We start from the raw sequence: 18,672 nt of genomic DNA, 5'->3' as shown, positions 1-18,672 counted from the left end.
CCACGACAATGTCTTGACTACAGACAATTCTCAACCTAAGCCTTTTACTCAAAAGCGCACTGATAAATTTTGTAAACGTTATCTCTTTTCATCCTCTCCTTGTAGAAAGCAAAGCCTACCTAGTGAAAATTTCACACAAACTCTAGACTATTTCAAATTAAGCAAATATAGGATAAGCTAGATAACCTGCAAACATTCTTAATCATATTTGAAATCTATTGAGTCAAACATTCTACTGCATTTATGCACTCCTCCAACTGGTGCTACATCCTTTGGATCCACAGACATACAATATTACTGGTCCCCAGGCTTCTCAGGTGCCTTTTAGACCGGATCTGTTCATATGGCTGTTGCTGCTTGGTATCTGTTGCCAAGCAGCATGGAAATACTTCTGTCCCCATAGCACTAACCAAGGGAATCTTCCTCTTCAGCTGGGATCTCAGTTCAGTAAATCATACCCTTATGCTCAGGGGCTGTGATAAAAACAGCTCTAGAAGGTTGAAGGCCTCAAATTTTCTTGTCAGATTTAGGAATCTGCAATTCATGCCACATCAGCAAAACTGGCTGTTCTGTTGATTTACTAAGCAAGAAATCTGCTTTTACTACTAAATTATGTAAGCTTCCTATGAAGCATGTAGGCATGATTAGTATAACCTAACCTTCCTCCCCACCCACCCCCCCCCTCCCCGGGCTCTCATATAAAATAATCAAGAATTGAAATTCCTGATCAGTAACTTCAATCCTCTGCAACTGCATGCCATACATAAGTACTTGGTTACAGGATTTATGTTATTTTTCTAATTATGGAAAACAATTTCTCTAAAACACATGAAGGATGCCATACTGCTACTCACTGCTCTGTCCAGACAGGTTTAGCTTTAGAAGACCAGCTACATCTTGTCTTTAGCAGAACATGTGGCCATTTATTACACATTTATAAAGCTGCAGACGATAGGATCATATATTATTGCACTCATAATTACATGATTACAGGTAATTCCTCTTAGAGCAGTCAGTAGTGCTCAGCACGGTAGTGCCTGCCTGCCTCCACTAACTCCAGCAGAGCCTGACAGTGATTTAAGCAAAAGCAGAGCTGTTCCCTGAATCAGAGCACGATTTGCAACACAGGTCATCCCACATAATCACATCTGAGCACGAAGTTTAGGTGCTTTGCACTTAATCAGCCAGTAGCGGCAGAACTAAGTGGTCAGCTGCTGAAAGCTGCGTCTCCACCTTCCCACCACGTCTCCACCTTCCCACCACGAGCTTAATGCCTCCACGTGATGCCAGGAAGAGAAACACTGAGCCACCTGTGCACACCTCATCACAACGTCCATCCAATATTGTACTTACAGGCAAACCTCCAGCTTTTAATTTCCAGTATTTTGAGAACTAAAGCTTTCCAAAGGAACACTTTTTTCTGTGGTTGTTGCTTTTTTTTTGTTTTTTGTTTTTTTTTTTAAAGTGTTTTTATTAGGATTCTGAAGCACTTTTAGGATTTTTCTCCCCACACATTCTTATTCTGGTATTCCATTAAATTTTCAACCTCTTGTAGAATCAATCTGGAAATCTTCACACAGAATGGTTAAAATTGGAGAAAGTTACAAGCAGCTGGGAAGTAGAGCTTTGAAAGGAAACACCTACAAATCCTAAACTAAAGCTGTTAACAGCACTTCAAAGCACTACAATGCCTACAGCATCTTCAGATTATCTCAGCTCATAATAATCTTCTGAAAAGCTTTTCTAACAAGAACTAGTTGGCTATCTTGGAATCACAGCTCAGGGAGAGCGGGTCCTTCAGCCAGCCAATACCACAAACAATTAGCACCCAGGAGCCTGTGTGAATGCTCTGAAGACCACACACACTGCATCCACCTGGAACAGTCAGAGCTTGTCATGATCTAGAAACAATTTATGGTCTATGAAGCTGACAACTCTGCTGACACGTTCCTCATTCACTACTGTGAGCAGTAACAGCGAGTATTTTGTCTGCACTACTGTTTAACCAACGCTGGCTTTACTTTTTCTCAGATTGTGCCAAATTCTAAGGTAGTTGGACTAAATCCAGATTTCAGCCCACAGATGTCATGGTCGTAATTTATTCTGAAGTCAGACTAATGACAAGTTACGTGCAAACAGAAGTTCTCATGATAAAATCTGTTCAGCAATTTCCCACTAGTGAAGTAAGAAATCAAAATTTTCTGTGGGTGACTGTAATCATATTCCGAAACTCTGCCAATCCTAACAGACTTTTACAGGTTCACTTTATGAAGCTTTGTTCTACAATTTACAGATTATTTCTCTCCCAGAGCATAGGACTTTTGTTACCAGATTTGCACAACTGAACTATTTTATTCCCCTGAGATGCAAACATCTCTGCTGGATGAAGACAGTGACTGAGAGATTCCAATCCCATACACAGTTGAATAAGATTGCTTAGTTCCACCTACTCAGCTGTCCCCTGCATTAGTGCAACTGATGTTCAGGACCTTTTACATAAGGAGGCTATTTTTCCCACTTTTGTAAAATGGGAATAATCATCACCATCACTCCTTTCATGGAAAGATACCACGATTTAGTAGCTAAAATATTTGTACTATTTAGGCATCATAAATCCCCGTTCATTTTGACAAAGCAGAGTAGAGGCAGGTTAGTCAGTTCATCCTAATTTCATGTTTCCACAGACCCTTGACTAGAGCACAGGAACCAGGCAGTTGTGGAAGAAGTCAGAAAGGGAAAATTCTGCCTTCACACTGCCTCTGCAGCTGCCTCCTGGAAACACTGCGAGTCCAGAATGTCAGTAGCTGCAAGGACTGGATCCAGACCACCATTCTTCTACCCCGTCCCAGTGATATGGGAGTCTTCAGACTTAAAAGATCACAGTTCAAAGAGTGTATTGTAAAAGAGAGCATGAGACAGGGCGAGGACAGCATTGCTCCTATGTAACTAGAAAACATACAGCATGATACTGTCCCTACAGTAGGAGAAAGAAAACAAGGAAAGGCTAAAAATAGGAGTACTAAACTTAGTGAGGGATCGCACTTAAATGTGCAAGAACAGGTACACAGGCTCAAGCATGCCACCCACCTCTCTCCACTTCCCATATGTAGCCCTCTCTTATGTGTAGCTCTTCTTTCAAGTGTGTTGGAGTATTCTGCAGGAAAAGTGCGATTTTTTGAAAAAGAAAATTAAGGTAGTTACAATTATTGAAGGATCGCATGCAAACAAAGATCATGCAACAGGCTCTCAGGAACACATCTCGGGAGAGAACCACTTCTTTCCAAAGACATGAGCACCCTCTGCTGCCCAACGACAGGTTGAGCACCTTATTTAAACCTCAAGAATTCACTTCTGAAATGATCAGTTAGAAGGCATTGCTGTCTCTTCCTAGTGCACCTAGAGCTTCAAAACTAGTAACCTCGTAAGAGGAGGCAGAAATGATTAAATGATAAAGCACAGATCACAATAGCCAGGGTGATGAAGTCCTTTCACACAGGAAAACTGAGACACATGTGCAGGTGGCCTTCCTCAATGCCTGGCCTTCCTCAAGGCCCAGCCTCCCAATGCCAATCCACAGCTTCCCAAAAATCTTGATACCACAGTTTTTAAGTGAGTATCAGAGCTGCCCACTCCGGGACAACTCATAAAGGCACCTCACAGAATTTCTCATAACTCTAATAGGCACAGAATGTGAGAAAAAAAAAAACAAACAAAAAAAACTTCTACCTCTTTACATGCTCATCTGATCTGAGATACACTCATTATAGATGAAAATACTTGCTAAGCTGTCATTCTTAGTATTAAACTGTGACAGCATGTTCCAAAGCCCTGCCACACATAATTTACTCCCTTATGCTGTTTTTTCTTTCCATTTTCCTGACTGGGAGAGAACTATGGGGTTCCACCCACACAACACTACTAGTGACCTTGATGTGTTGCTCAGGCACCAGGGCCTCTGGTTTCCATCTGTATAAGCACACAAGGGAACACAAAATAGTTTGGATGCATTAGGCAAAGCACAGTGTTCACTGTCAGGAAATAGTACTTTTGGTGATTATTTCTTGCAGCTACGATTATAGTTAAAAGTCAAGCCCTCTTCAGACTTCGAGCAATAGGTGTTCCCTACAACCATTGTTTCTCCCCAGCCACTTCATGACTAACAGAGTATCCCACTCAGATATACTAGATCACCACAGGATTCTAGAAACTGACACTAAAATGGTCAACTGAACAGCCAAAACTACTTTTTGGAGGGTCACTACTCCTCTGGCTTAAAGGAAACAGGCATTACCATACAGAAAAACTTAAAAGGTTCAGTTTTTAGTGCTTAGCCACTGGCCACCAAGGCATTCAGGGTCTGGAGAACAGGACACATGTGAGGAGGCAGGGAGAGTTGAGCCTACTCAGATTAGAGAAGGCTGAGGGTGACTTTACTGCTGTCTGCAACTGCCTAAGTGAAATACACCAAAGAGATGGATCTAGACTTTTCCTGAAGGTGCCCAGTGAGAGCAAAAAAAGCAAAGGACACACATGGAAACATAGAACATTCCAGTCATACACTAGAAAAACAAAGAATTACCAAGAGGGTGGTCAAGCACTGGCACAGGATGTCCACAAGAAGTGTCCATCTTGGGAGATGCTCAGGACTTGCCAGGACACAGCCTGGAACAGCCTGGTCTGGTTAGACCTGTTTTGAGCAGATTCGAGGTCCCTTCCAACCTAAATGATGATTCTATGGTTGTAATTATAGCTTGGTGTCTCTTTGCCCAAAGGTAATGCTCATCCTTCCAAGCTGCTCCAGATCTGACACAGACCAGCTGGGTTCCTGTACTAAGAACAATTTAGATGTACTTTCAAAAAGTGCTGAGCTCTGATGGTTAATGGTAAATTTTACCCACATCAAATCTGCCTGGAACATCTCTCTAAATAACTACTGCCTCTGTCATCAAATTCTATTATTTTTTACTGCTAACTGAAAGTTTGTAACTTTTCTCTATTCCTGGCACTGATTCACTGAGTAATTCCTGAACTTCTTGAGTTTCTAGCAATATATATATTTTAAAAATACCCCAACATACCATTAGGACTGACATGTCAGTTATTAAGATCTGTACCCACAACCCAAAGGATCTGGACAGTCAACTCTAGGTGACAAGGGGAGATCAGTATCAAAGTTATCATCAGACAATGTTAGGTTACTTTGACTATCACAACGTCATCTGTTTGAGTCACCCCATCAGAAGAGCCACCAATTAATCTAAAATTACATTTGGAGAGATGATAATTTCTGCAAGCCAAAGCCAAGACTTGGCTACTGTAGGAGGCAATTTACCCCATGGATTCTAAACCTGTCAACTCTGTATTTGTAGAGCAGTATTTTATAAAGCACATAATGTCATAAAGATGTCAACATCAAATCCAAAATGAGCTCTTGGAACAAAGGAACATTATGGGGGTTTTCAAACAGTTTTCACTTGCCTGACAGAGTGCCAAAGAATCTGTTATTTTATCAGCTACATCTTATGCAATGCACACAGCCTACCTGCTGAAGAAGCAGATTTCCACTGTTTGGAATCACCATTCAAGACAAAACCATGACACACTACTGATGCTCACAGGAAGACTCACTATGCAACAAGCAGTTAGAGGCTAGTATAACATTCTGCTTATTTTCTCCTTGTGCTGCATACAAAATTTTTCTCCCGGTGATGAAATACTGCAAATGAGAGTTGGGCATTAAATACAGAGAATTGTCTTTGTGGTTGGTTCTGTCTTGCAAATTTTGAACTGACAGGATCAGGCCACAGCGCAGCTGAGGAAAATTCAATGTAACACCAGCTGTCACTCGAGTGAAACCGAGTCTTGTTTGAAGACCAAAGAAGCAATATTTCTTAAGCATTAGGAAAGTGTATTTTGCAGAGATACTGATATTGCATGTTTTCCTGGAAGAGTTTAAAATGCCTTTTTTTTTTCCTTTTTAATGGCAGCTGTTTTGCAACAGGAAGTAAGCAATCTGAAAATTACAAAAAGTCATTTTATAAACTTGCACTTGTTCAGGAAAGTCTATTAGCAGGAAGGAGTTTAGTCTGTTTATATGAGTAGTTCTGAATGACAGATCTTCACGAAATTATTCCATTTTACCAGACCATCCAGTATGGTTGAGAACACTGTGTCCCAGGAGTCCTGTAAACCAACCCAGCCCCATGAGCTGTTCTGCCTTTATAAAGTCTTCAGCTGAAAATCTGAACACTCCATGAAAACCCAGGCCTCACTATTGTCAAGTTCTAGAAATTCCTGATTCATTTCCTAAGACCCATTTCTAAAAAAAAAGAAGTATTTTCCAGTAATGAATCAACGTACTTAAAAGAATTCTCATTTTCCTTCCTTGTCTTGTCTAAAGGGTGATGATTTCCATGTTGATGTTCTCCAAGCTGTGGGTTTTACTAATGAACTGATGATAATAATAATTACAGCAAACGTGTAACACACAAGGTGTCAAATTTTCTGTTGAAGTGGCTGAAGTGCTCATCCCTTGATACATATAAGACTTTTGTCAAAATTACAAGACTGCAAGCTCTGGAAACCAAGAGAGCAAATTTCTTATATATTTTCCCTTAAGTCTGCAAAAAGAACTAAGGTAGTTGGACACTTAAATTCCACTAACTGTGTCCTTCTACATCCATAAGGTCAAAATCAGAAATTAGACAAGTCACCTGGTTTTTATGTGCCTTGATGTCTTTATGCACAAGAAGGAAATAATTTGTCTGTCCTGTTGTTCAAAGAGTCTTTGTAATGTCAGCTGTCAGAATGCAGGGGTAACAATAATTGTTTCAAAGGGTGGAAGAAAAGGAAATCCTCTAAACTGCACCTAGGCACAGAGTTTCCACTGCAATCAGGTTCTGTATCTGTGGTGAACAGATCCCGTTGTTCTCTGGAAAATACTGCACTTCCATACCTCAAACACTTTCAAGTGTCAGTGCAAAAATACATCTCTGAATGTGATTACATGAAAGGTACCGTTACAGAATAGTGGAGCACTCCAGCAGCCAAGAGGGAGAACACATCTTAGGTTAAGAAAAGCAGGTTTCCCTCTGGGAATTTACTGCTCCCATCCACAGCAGCCAAGTCTCACACAATTAGAAACCAGGCACCAGAACACACCAGAACTGGCCTGAAATGCTGCCATTTGATGACAAGGAAAGCTGCTCTCCACTGATTAGCAGGCTGCAAAGCCAAAGTGCTGTTTGACAAATAACTGCAGGATATTTCAGAACATTTGTCCCTTTACCTCAGCATCTGCCACAACAGCAATATGCCTGCCCAGTTTTACAATGCACACAACCACTTCCAGAGCACCGTGTGCACATGAGTGGAGTACAGGGTGTGACACAAATACATTCCAAACCGATTCCACTAAAAGTTATTACCTTTTTCTTTCTGTGGCCATGAGATGACTCGTAACAGGGTTTTTCTGAGTAGGTATATATGTTAAAACTTACTGAAGTTAAGTGATTAAGTGGAAGCAACATAGTACTAAAGGTTGGTCAAGCTTTCTAACCCAAAATCCATTACTTCGAAAATCTAATTAAAATGCTGAGGCTAGAGTCCAGCTTGTAGATCAGTATTAGAATCCACCAGAAGACATATTTTATATTCTGATTTTGCTCCTGAGAAAAGATGTTCTGAGAGGGTTTAAGATGGGTCAGGTGCATAAAGTCATGGCATCCAACAGTCACGTCCCTTTCCCAGGATCCTGTGTCCATATGTAACTGAGCAGCACTCATTCCCAAACACCTGTTCTCCCATCACCTTCCAGCTGCCAAATAATTCTTAATGCATTTTAGGAAACTGCCACAATGAAGGGTATGTGAGTGGAAAAATTAGTGCGTTTTTAAGTAAGAGAGAAACAAGCAGGACTCTGTAAAACTTCAAAGACCAGAGCAGAAAGGCCCCGGGGCACAGGAGAAGGGCAAGAGAGGCAGTGTTTGGGAAGATAATGGAACAAGTTATTACGTTATTGAACATCTAAGACAACAACAACATAATCAAAATTTGTCAAGAACAAATATTTTTCTGACACAGTGAGCAAGGGAGAAGCCACAGTTGTGACAAACAGGCAACTGATAAGGCTTTTAATCTGACACCTGAGAATCTGACAAGCTGAGTAAGGCACTGTGGCCTAAACTACAGGGCAGCTACATCTATCATATGAAGATGTAATTAGGAATACTTCCCTTGCCAACTGGGAGTCGGATGGCGTTCCACAATGATCTGCCATGTGCCTGCATTATTTTGGATTTTTCTTACTACTCTGAAAATGAATCTGAGAAAGCGCACTTCCAGAATCTGGGCTGACAACTAAGGTGTGGGAAAGATTGCAAGCATCTTAGAAGTAGAAATCAGCATGATAATATGAAAATTCTATAGAAACAAATGCAAAGTATTACAATAAAAAATCAAATACAAGGAGAGAGGAAATCTGATATATTTGAGGTTGCAGTGAGAGTGCAAAACAGTTCAGGGAAAAAAAATACAGTAACTTGGACAATATGAAGATCTAAGCCACAAGAAACAAATATTTTGCTCTGTTCAGCAGCAGTGGAACACAATGCAGCTGGGAAGAAACCTGCAGGTTAAACACCACCTTTAGAGAAAATTGCAGGCAGAGTGGAAAATGACTGAATTTTAAAACCAAACCGGAAGAAAAATATTAAGAAAACAAAATTTGTTTACTGAAGAAAAATGTGAAATGAGGAAAGGGCAAAATTAAAATCGTCAAGTACTTCTACAAATAAAAGACAAAATAGAATATCTTTAACCCACAAAGAACAGAACAACTAATCACTGGTACCATATCCAGCACAGAATATAATAGGAAAAAACTCAGTGACTTACAAAAATCATCATGCAATGAAATTATGTCAACAGATCATGTAGTTCCTATCACAGAAGGCTTTTCAAAAGAAATTAAACAAATATGCCATGAAACATTTGGTTAGAGGTTGCTATAAGATTTTGAACTGTTTTAATGAAGTTAAATTGGTGTCACCTCAGAAATAAAAGGTTAGAAACATGTCAAACTCAGTGACAATCAATCTAAACAAAGTAAATGTTTTCCCTAAGCTACAACTCACAAAGCAGGACTTCTGCCAACGTGAATAAATTCAACGTGGGAATTGAAAATTACAGTTTTACCTGGATTAAACAGAACACTTGTAACCCCTGTACCTGAAAACAAACAGTGACATTTCTATTTAAGCGGCAAATGGTGATCTTGAGTTTATGTTCCAAAAGCAAGGTGCAAAATAAGCTGCTAGAGGGGCTGGGGAAAATTTGAGGTGCTTGAGGACAGGTGTGTAAGGGTGGATGCACCCACAGGTGCATCTGCCTGGCAACTGCATGTGTCTTGCATATGAGTTTGAGTACAAAATTCAACTCAAAAGTGTTGATTTTTTAATCAGCTCTGTAACGTTGGGGTTTGCACACCATCTTGGGCAAAGGGGACCCAGTTGAGTCTATAATCACTAACCACAGAATATGCTGTGATGGAAGGGACCCACAGGGACGGTCGAGTCGAACTCCAGGCCCTGCACATGGCAGCCTCAAGTCACAGCCGATGTCTAAGAGCGTTGTCCAAACACTTCTTGAACTCTGACCAATTCCCTGGGGAGCCTGTTCCAGTGCCCAACCACCCTCACTGAGATTAAAATGCAAACTGGGTTTTTTCTTATTACTGCCCTTGCAATGGCATCCTGTCGTCTGTCCTGCTTACTACACAGCAGATCCAGCCAAGAATAAAGACTGTGGCACCTGAAATGTATTGTCCACTCCAAATGCACCACTGCCTTCGCGCCCGGTCTCCCGAGCTCCTGGCCCAGCCTATTCCCAGCTCAGGGCGGCTCCGGGATGGCAGCAGCAGCAGCCTCCCAACAGCTGGGCACCAACGAGCCCGAACGGCCCCTTCAAACCCCCCGGCTACGCCCCGCGGGCCCCTCAGCCAAGGGCCGGGCGGGGCCGGGCGCTCCCTCCCGCGGCCCGGAGGGGCTCTGCCCGCGGAGCCGCCGCCGTCCCCGGCCCCGTGTCCCCGCTCACCATGGCGATGACGGTGATGAGGATGATGACGGCCGCGATGGCGATGCCCGGCCCGCCCCTGCCCCGGCAACCGAAGCGCCACCCCCGCGCCCGGGCCCGCGATTGGGCGGGAGCGGACACGACACGCGGGGCGCCCCGCCCGCCGCCGGACGCGGAAGTCGCCGAGGTGACAACCGTGGGGGTTGTCGCGACATCGCTGCTGCGGGCCGGTCTGCCGGGGCCGGGGCAGGGGGCCCGGGAGTGGGCGGGTGTTGGCTGTGCGAGGCCCTGGATCCCGCAGGGCTCGGCGTCCTGAGAGGTGCGGTGGGTAATGATGCAAGCAGTGAGGGAGAGGGAGGAGGAGGGAGACGTGTTGGGAGGCTTACGGTGCTCCCGCACGTAACTGGCGGGGATTGTAGCGTGAGCTCCGAAGGAGCAGGATCGCCGTCAGGTCGTGTCTGATGGAGCAGATAAACCCAAATGCTCCTAATCAGTCTTTCGTTGAGTATTCCTGCCTCTTCCTGAGCAGCTATGCTTTCATCCTCCTCGTTCTCATCAAGTAAATAGAGATCCTCAATCAAAAGGAAGGAAGGGCAGTGGTGATTAACAGCTAATGCTATTAAGTAAGGAAACACACAACTCCAGTTGTAGAAGCAACAGATGGTGAGACATCGCTGTATCTGTCGTTTAGCAAAGCTCAAGGACGAAAAGCTGTTCCTCTTGTCTTCTGTTAATCACAAAAGATAAACCTGCCTGACACAAAACAAATCTTTAGTCTAGAAATCAGAAAGTAGCAGTGTGCTCACTGCTGCCATTTTCTTTTTAGGGCAGAGAGCTACTGCAATGGAAGTCAAAAAGCTGTAGTTAAACCATTTCAGTTAGTGGTACAGAGAAAGGAAGCAAGGTCCCTGGGGATCTCCCTTGAATAATGGGGAGAACTCAGGGGAAAAAAAGCCAGCCAAACAAGATAGTATACTGATCTCAAAGGAACTTAGTTAGACCCTAGTAAAGAGGAATGAGTGACTTGTATAATTGCGAGTAGATGGCTCTGTGGATGAATGTGGCAATGGTCAATACCTTTGGTGGATAAGGGAGAAAATGGCCAGGATGGTGGCTTGGGCCAAACTGGGGGTCAGCTTTTGTTATTAGTTAAACTAACCATGTGCACCCACTCAGGGCACTGACTGCTTTGACTGAGCATTGGCCCTATCAAGAAGGTTGTTTCAGCAAGCAGGACTGAAGGAATTGTACAGCTGCTGTTGTTTCCTCCTCACCTCTTCATCTGTTTGAAGCACAGTGTGGGATTTCCTTTTCTTGTGGTTCTGTGATTATTTTAGGTTATCTTGGCACGGTGATGCAGTTGTACTGTGGGAGTGTTACAGGCTTTGAAAGGGTAAGATGGGGGCTCACTGAAAAAAGGAGGTAGGGAGGCCAGAAAAAAAAAAAGAGGAATGGAACAAGATGAGGAGCAATGCAAAGGAGTTGAAGTGCAGCTCTTGGTGAAAAAAAGACATAAGTGCCAGAAGACTCACAATCTTCTCATTTTCACTCTGTGGGTTTTAGTGTAGTTTTTATAATTTTGTGTTTTCCCTGATTGTTTTGGTGTGGGTTTTTTCACTGTACTACTGAACTGGAGTTTTGAGGTTTTGCTAGAAAACAGGATAATCTAAGATTAACTGCTGCGGTTACCTTGCTAAAGATTTTTTTTTTTTCCCCCTCCTTATTTCTTCCTCAGACTTAACCTAGTTAGGAAGAGCTGACTGCTAAAGAGAAAATGACATCTCTAGAAAAAGGTGGGTTGTTCATATGATGTCTAAGCAGACTGGATTAAGAAGTACTTTTAACTGGAATTCTAAACATCAGAGTTATACTGTATACCAGGCTCCTTTCATTTAAACTTGCTCCTTTTATGTAGCTATGAGGAAGTAGTTCTGTGACTTCATTATTGCAGTGAAAACCAGAGCTGCCTGGATGGAACAGCAATTGAATGTAGTTTTTCTAATCCAGCTTGATATTGAAAATAAGATTGTCATTGGTACTGTGATCTGTCTGTACCCTTGTCTGACAGCCTCCTCTGGTATTTAGAAGCTGTTGGTACTGATTCAGCAAACTTGAAAGTAAGGCAATTAATGGTGTTATTACAGCATTTTTGAAATCCATTAATATTTGGAAAGAAGACAAGCTCACATTACTGCCTGCAGTATGAGAAAAAAAAGCAGTATGTGTAGCCATGCCCTCAGAAATTTTGTTTCTCTCACCTATTGTGTGGAAACTGTACTACAATAGTAATTCATTCAGCTGAAAACTTAGTGGACTTAAATAAAATAATTTCAGTACATGTCATGTATATTGGGGACTATAGAGCAGAATGCAGCATTCTGGAAATGTCAGATTCTGTAGTTCAGAAGTGGAGCAGAACTGGGTTGTTGACTTTTCTTAAACCTTCACTTGGGCAACTAAAATCTGTTAGTACTTAAAAGTCTGCTAAACTTCTTAAGGTGTCAGTAGCTGTCTGGGTAATAGCTGTTTTTCATTTTCTTGCTTTTTAAATGAAACTGCTCTGATTCTGCCAGCTCTCAAAACCTGATTTTGTTTTCAATCCATAAGTAATGTTGTCAAGAATTTTTTTTCCAGGAAAGCTCTTTTTTTGTGTCTGCATTTAATCTTGGATGGCAGCAGCGAATTAAAATTAATGCAATTCAGATCAATGTTTGTGTCTTGTACTGCTGTTGTTAATGAGCAGTGCACATTTGAGTAAGGGCTTACTGTGAGGGTGGTGAGCCACTGGAACAGGCTCCCAGGGAAGTCGTGGACGCCCCATCCCTGGAAGTGTTCAAGAACAGGTTGGACAGGGCCCTGAGCAACCTGGTCTAGTGCAAGGTGTCCCTGCTCACAGCAGGGGTATTGTAACAAGATGATCGTGAAGGTCCCTTCCAGTCCAAACCATTTTATGATTTTCTGACTTGTGCTTGATAATCACTGTTGCAATGGACTATTTGACACATGCAGTGTACAATTAAAATCTTTGAAGTGCAGAAAATAAAAGACTTACAAGACACTATAACCAAGTGAAAGGTCGTAAACTCTTCCTCCACAATTTCTAAATTTCAGTTGATGATGCCTCAACACCTATTCGAGGACCTGGAGATGGCATGGAAACAGAGCAAACAGCTGGAACAGTGGAAGTAATCACTGGAGCCAGCACTGCAAGCCATCACATCCACCACAGCCCCCATAAAAAGACAGCTTCTTCCCTGAGTCCTGGAGTTCTGCAACTGGGGAAAATACATGCAGATAAATCAGTGGAGATTGAAGCTATTCGAATATTAGTCCCCAAAGCAGCCATCACCCATATTCTTCCAACTAAAAATGCTAAGGTAGCTAAATCTGTGGGACATAAAGGAGACACATTCCATCAGTCAGATGGAGACACAGATCCCAAGAAAGAACAGATAGAGCTGAAAAATGCAATTGAAAAGCTAAGGAATTCAGAAAAGCGGTTGTTACAAGATAAAGAAGGTCTCTCTAATCAGCTGCGTATACAGACCGAGGTAAGAAGTTGAAGGTGTTTTCTCTCCCACAGCTGAACTGTTTTGGTTTGTAGAAGCAGCTTGTGAATGTGAGGAAAGAGAACTGCTATGACACTTTAGCCTTGAAACAAATAAGTTCCCTTTTGAACTTACCAGCTAAGATATAGAGTAGAAGTACATCAAAGTATTCCAGTGCTGCTTCTCTGACAACAGAGGAAAGAGTCAAAGACTTAGCTAGGAGAAACACACTAGATAGCTTCAGGGAAATGAATCTTTCATGAGAAAAGACTTTACTCCTTAATCGCTAAGTGAAAAGTGTTATGCCAACTGTAGAAGGGTTGACTGTAACTTCCTACTTCATATACCTGTGGATGTCTTGTCTAACCCTTTGTTATCTTACTGATTCAGGAGTTGAATACTACCGAAACTTTGTTTCCTGCAGTAGGCTTTCCTCTTTGACTGTTAGAATTTAAACAAGAATGTGTTGGACATAGGTTAGACTCAAATGTTTATGCTTGCTTGGATACATCCCATTCTGGAAAGAGAAAGACAATTTACTGTTAGCAATTTGCAATAAGTTGCGCTGCATTCTTAAGAGTGTTTATTCTCTGTTGATAGTTGCAAGAGAGTCTGGTCTAATTCTAGGTCAATCGGGAGTTGAAGAAATTACTTGTTGCTTCTGTTGGGGATGATCTGCAGTATCACTTTGAACGGATGGCTCGTGAAAAGAATCAGCTCATCCTAGAAAATGAAGTCCTGGGCCGGAATATGGCTCAGTTATCAGAACAGTTGGAGCGCATGTCTATACAATGTGATGTGTGGAGAAGCAAGTTCCTAGCAAGCAGGTATTCCCTCTCATGGAGCTGTCCTAACATCATTCTCCTTCAGTCTTTCATCACATACACTCATTGCAGTGTGCTTTCATATGCAGAGAGCAGCCACAAGAGCCATAGTGATACCTACTGTGAAATCTGAGAATACAGGAAAGGTATAAAGAAGTAAGGTCCTTGTAAATCTGAATAGTCCTGCTTTTCAGAGGTAATACAGTTAGTCCTAACCCTCCCTAAAATCTCAACTACAGCTCTTTTCAAGAAAGCAACAAAAGCTCTTAATTTTGATAAAACTGCATGCAGTTTAGGGTATAAAAATGTCTTCTAAGGCAGCTGACTTTTCTTACAGGTAGTTAGCTGATTTTCACCCCCACCTCCCCCAGTATGATGCAGTCATCAATTTGAGAAGAAGCTGACATGTTTAGGAGCTCTGCTTATAGCGAGTCAGGGATCTACTATAGGAGAAAGAGTAGGGGGACCTCTTTATTAAACACTGGTTGTGTTACTGCTCAGGACCTTACTTGTTACTTCTTTAACCATAAAAGCAGGTCTGAAAGTCAAAATCTCATTTGACAATTACTTTAAACTTGCTTGTTTGTCTTACCAGATCTGTAAATAGTGTTCTGTTTTTAATTTTCTACTGTACTCGGATATTACTGACTGAATTATGATGCTTAATGCATATCATAAAAGCCCTTACTGCTTGAAGGAAATGGCAATGGAACATAGTATCCTCCCTTTAATTTGCTGGAGAAGTTTCAGCATATGGGGTGAATGGTAACTTGTCTAACATATAGGCTGTAATGGTACTTTTAAGTCCTAGCAAGAGTTACTACGCAAACCTGGGGTTTTTTTAACATTATGAGGCACTCTGAGATCAGAGCTGTGAGTCTCAGCAGTGTGGTTAAAGTAACTCTCTTCAATATTGTAACATTCTGGTTCATTTTTATCTCTTATTTCTAACTGGTGGTTGTTTTAATGTCATTCTGGTTTTTGCATTTGGAATACCACAGGCATTTGCCTGCTGAGGGATAGTGCCAAACCTCATGGCATAGCAAAATGTGACAACAGCTGTCTCCTTTGTAGTTCTTAAACGCTCATATCCTAAACACTCATCTGGTGATTGCCCCTGAGTAAGGCAAAGAGGTGAATTAATGCAGTGCATAGCCATAGCTTCCATTTTTAAAGAAGAGTGAACAGATGTGATTACAGCATACTTGTGAGAATTGTTAGTAGAAGAAAAATGTATTTAGCTTTTTCTTTCAGAGGATCCTTGTCAATGTACACTTTCCCAAGGTGTTTGGAAATGTCTGTTATTAGATTTGTATTAAGTGATCCAAGATTGTTTAGACTCAGTCAAAACATAATCTTGCACTGGTGTTGGCTGTAGTTGAACAGAAATTATTCTTAATTAGGTTGATATAGGCTCTGCATAGGGGAGGGGACAGAGAACAGCAGACAGTTTGAATAGACAAATTATGGTCTGTAGCAGAAAAAAGTGACTTTCAAGCTGTTCACTTGCACTACTGACTGGAGATTTCCTTTGCAGGGTGATGGCTGATGAGCTGACCAATACCAGAGCAATTCTTCAGCGCCAAACCAGAGATGCACAAAGTGCAATCCAGGACTTGCTGAATGAACGCGATCAGTTCCGTCAAGAGATGATTGATACACACAAGTATGATTTTTTTGAATCCAGACTGCCTGTGTGCAAACTTCATTTTTGTCAGTTTATTTTAGGCTAGAGGAGAATCAAATAACTTTCCCCTCTTCCAGTGATACTGAACAAAAATCAATGATGCTGATGTATATTATGGTCACTTTTCAGTCTTACAGCTGAAAGAGCAAATGTAATAAAATACTTGCTTCATTCCCTAGAGGTCTGAGGTCTTAAGGATAATAAACTATGGAACTGACATCCCTCACATCCTCAGGCTTTCTTTCTTTAATCACTTACTGACTTGACTTCAAGTCTTCTCTGTTTCCTTGCAAAATATCAAAGAAATTATTCTTCTACCTACATGGACTTTACAGTGCTTATTCTGCCAAAGTGTTTGCAGGATTAATGTCCTGTGTTGGTGAGGCCTTGCCTTGGAGAATAGCCCATTTGTCTCCTTGTTCTTAAACACGTTTTTTGGTCCATTTATTTGGTTTAAGATTTAGCTTATGCAGTAAGCATTGGGAAGAGATGATTTGTCTGAAGTATGCTGGGTGCTGATTATACAATATAGAATACAAACCCCACTAACAGTGCTTCTTTTCTTTCTGCACAGGCTGCTGAAGGAGCTCATGGTCTCTCTTCAGTGGGGGAGACAACAGACATACTATCCTACTGCCCAGCCTTACACTACAACAGAGCTAGCGACTGTGAATTGTAAGCTAGCCAAAGCTGTAAGCTCACATCTTCTAGGAAATGTTGGCACTAACAGTCCAAAAAAGACTTCAACAGCTGTGGAGTTCTGCAATACCCCTGCTGAGAAAATGGCTGAAATGGTAAGAACTCTTGATGCATGTTAATCTTTATATTAAGGTTCTGGGTAAACAGATGTTTCATTTTCAAGTTGGAAAAAAGATGACAAATGGCTTTTGAGCAGAAATCCTTCCTAGCTCTTAGAGAAGGGAAAAGCATGTTCAATTGTATAAAAGTATTTTCATTGTCAATTTTTCCATCCTTAGATGCTACATGTACTGGATCCAGCTGCACATCGAGAATCAACAGAAATTTCTTTTTCTGAGACTTCTCCATCTTCTTTACTTTCCACAAAGAAAAGTATTGGAAGGTTTCACCCATATACAAGATATGAAGATGTCACCTTCAATTGTTGCAATCACTGTCAAGGAGAGCTGATAGCCCTTTAAAGGCCCAGCCAAGGCAGCTGCACATGCATTCTTTCTGAAGAATTACACTAGTTCATGTTCAGGAGGCTTCCCTTTGTCCTTTTTCTGTAATGGGTGGGTTTGGCATAGGAAATTATGCAGTTTCTTCTTCTCTACCTCTTGAAGTTAGGTTTTCCATAGTCTCTGAGATACTTCTACCACTACTCAATGGGGAAAACTACTTATTTTCTTGTACAAAGGCAAGACAAAAAACGTTATGCTGGTCCAATTTATAGAGCATAGAGATGCTCTTGACTATTTAACATGTATAGTCGTATTAGCAAATCTTAATGAATTTCCCTTTAGAGGGAGACAAAAGTAACTGTACCAAAGCAAATGAAGTGCTGATCAGTTATGTCTAAATTTAAAAATAAAGTAATGGTAAATGGTTTTTAATTTTAGCCAAGATGATGAACTGCCCTCAAGTCTGTGTTCTGCCTTTTAAATTTAGTTATAAAAAGGAGTATGTGCAATGATTCTTCATAGCTCTAAGTTCTGAAAGGAAGAGCATATGCAATGTCAGCCCTCAAGAAGGAGATAAAGCTTGAATGAACTATAGCTATAATATATAAGTAGTAAATGCTTTCAAGTGGGTTCTAGAAAACTCTGTGGGGTGAGGTTTTTCTTATGTTGCCATAGAGCTGAAATAATGGCTTTTTCATTGTTTCAGCTTCTAGAGTGAAGCTGCTGCATAGCTGATCCTCAGCAAAGGCAGACTGACATACTTCCTTTAGTACACAGCATTGAATCCTGGCCTGGCACTAGGACTGAGTCCTTGCCTGAGGTCTTCCTGAGTATTGTGGGAAGGTGAAGACAAGCACTAAGTTTGCATAGGTACTGTTAAAAAAAAGATATTTTTTTACTTGTATGATTTTATAATCTTGCCGGAGATTTGAAGTTCTTTACATAAGTTTGAACAGAACTTTTAGGAGACAATCTGCTAAATCCAAAGAAGCCTGTTTAAGTTTCTTAGTTTGATCCCCAAATTTACCATATAAAGCTGTCTAGTTTAGGGAAAAGGTTTCTGAAATGGTTCCTTTTACCTTTGAGTTTTCCTTTGAATCTCATACCCGTTATCAGAATATGTAAGCTGTAAGTTCTTGCTGTTGCTGCTTCTGATTTGGTTTACATGAAGAAAGCTACAATAAACTTCCTTTGCTTGCTTTCAAGTTGTAATTCTGGATTTAATGAAGTCACATTTCTGACCTTGTTTTCTCTGTAGCATAAACAGAACTATATGACATTGAGCTGTAAAACACTTCACTCTGCTGGTGTGAGGCAATGAACAGAGAAGCACCTCTTTTATAGTTTTCTACAATTAGGGAGATGGTGTGTGTGAACCTTTGCAAACATTCCTCCTGGAT

General features: G+C 41.3%; 2 protein-coding genes across 4 annotated transcripts in view; one reads left to right on the top strand and one right to left on the bottom strand.

Moving 5' to 3' along the window:
• The window catches only part of NME7 (NME/NM23 family member 7), an 89,203-nt gene extending 79,066 nt beyond the window's left edge, over positions 1 to 10,137 (bottom strand). For both annotated transcript variants that reach the window (XM_084201089.1, XM_084201090.1), the window contains exon 1: positions 10,093 to 10,137. In XM_084201089.1, coding sequence (XP_084057215.1) covers positions 10,093 to 10,095 — 3 coding nt within the window. In that variant the 5' untranslated portion in view covers positions 10,096 to 10,137. The remainder of the gene's footprint in view (positions 1 to 10,092) is intronic.
• Positions 10,138 to 10,252: 115 nt separating this feature from the next.
• On the top strand, positions 10,253 to 18,477 carry BLZF1 (basic leucine zipper nuclear factor 1). 2 transcript variants are annotated; one of them, XM_084201087.1, is made up of 7 exons: positions 10,253 to 10,390; positions 11,807 to 11,864; positions 13,183 to 13,622; positions 14,247 to 14,446; positions 15,981 to 16,109; positions 16,705 to 16,924; positions 17,108 to 18,477. In XM_084201087.1, exons 2-7 carry the CDS (start codon positions 11,846 to 11,848, stop codon positions 17,288 to 17,290), a joined length of 1,191 nt encoding a protein of 396 aa, XP_084057213.1. In that variant the 5' UTR covers positions 10,253 to 10,390; positions 11,807 to 11,845; the 3' UTR covers positions 17,291 to 18,477. The 2 variants fall into 2 exon arrangements, with proteins under 2 accessions (XP_084057213.1, XP_084057214.1); XM_084201088.1 differs by having other exon boundaries at positions 10,274 to 10,395.
• The last annotated feature ends 195 nt before the right edge of the window (positions 18,478 to 18,672 follow it).

Source organism: Fringilla coelebs (assembly GCF_963513975.1).
Source record: "Fringilla coelebs genome assembly, chromosome: 2".
In the NCBI taxonomy this organism is placed as follows: domain Eukaryota; kingdom Metazoa; phylum Chordata; class Aves; order Passeriformes; family Fringillidae; genus Fringilla; species Fringilla coelebs.
The sequence above is the reverse complement of the archived record's forward strand: the minus strand, read 5'-3'. Positions and strand labels throughout refer to the sequence as shown.

Excerpts from the sequence above, each read along its gene's own strand:
- BLZF1 (XM_084201087.1), top strand. Across the intron at positions 16,110-16,704 it reads GAGATGATTGATACACACAA|GCTGCTGAAGGAGCTCATGG; the intron begins GTATGATTTTTT and ends CTTTCTGCACAG. Across the intron at positions 16,925-17,107 it reads CTGAGAAAATGGCTGAAATG|ATGCTACATGTACTGGATCC; the intron begins GTAAGAACTCTT and ends TTCCATCCTTAG.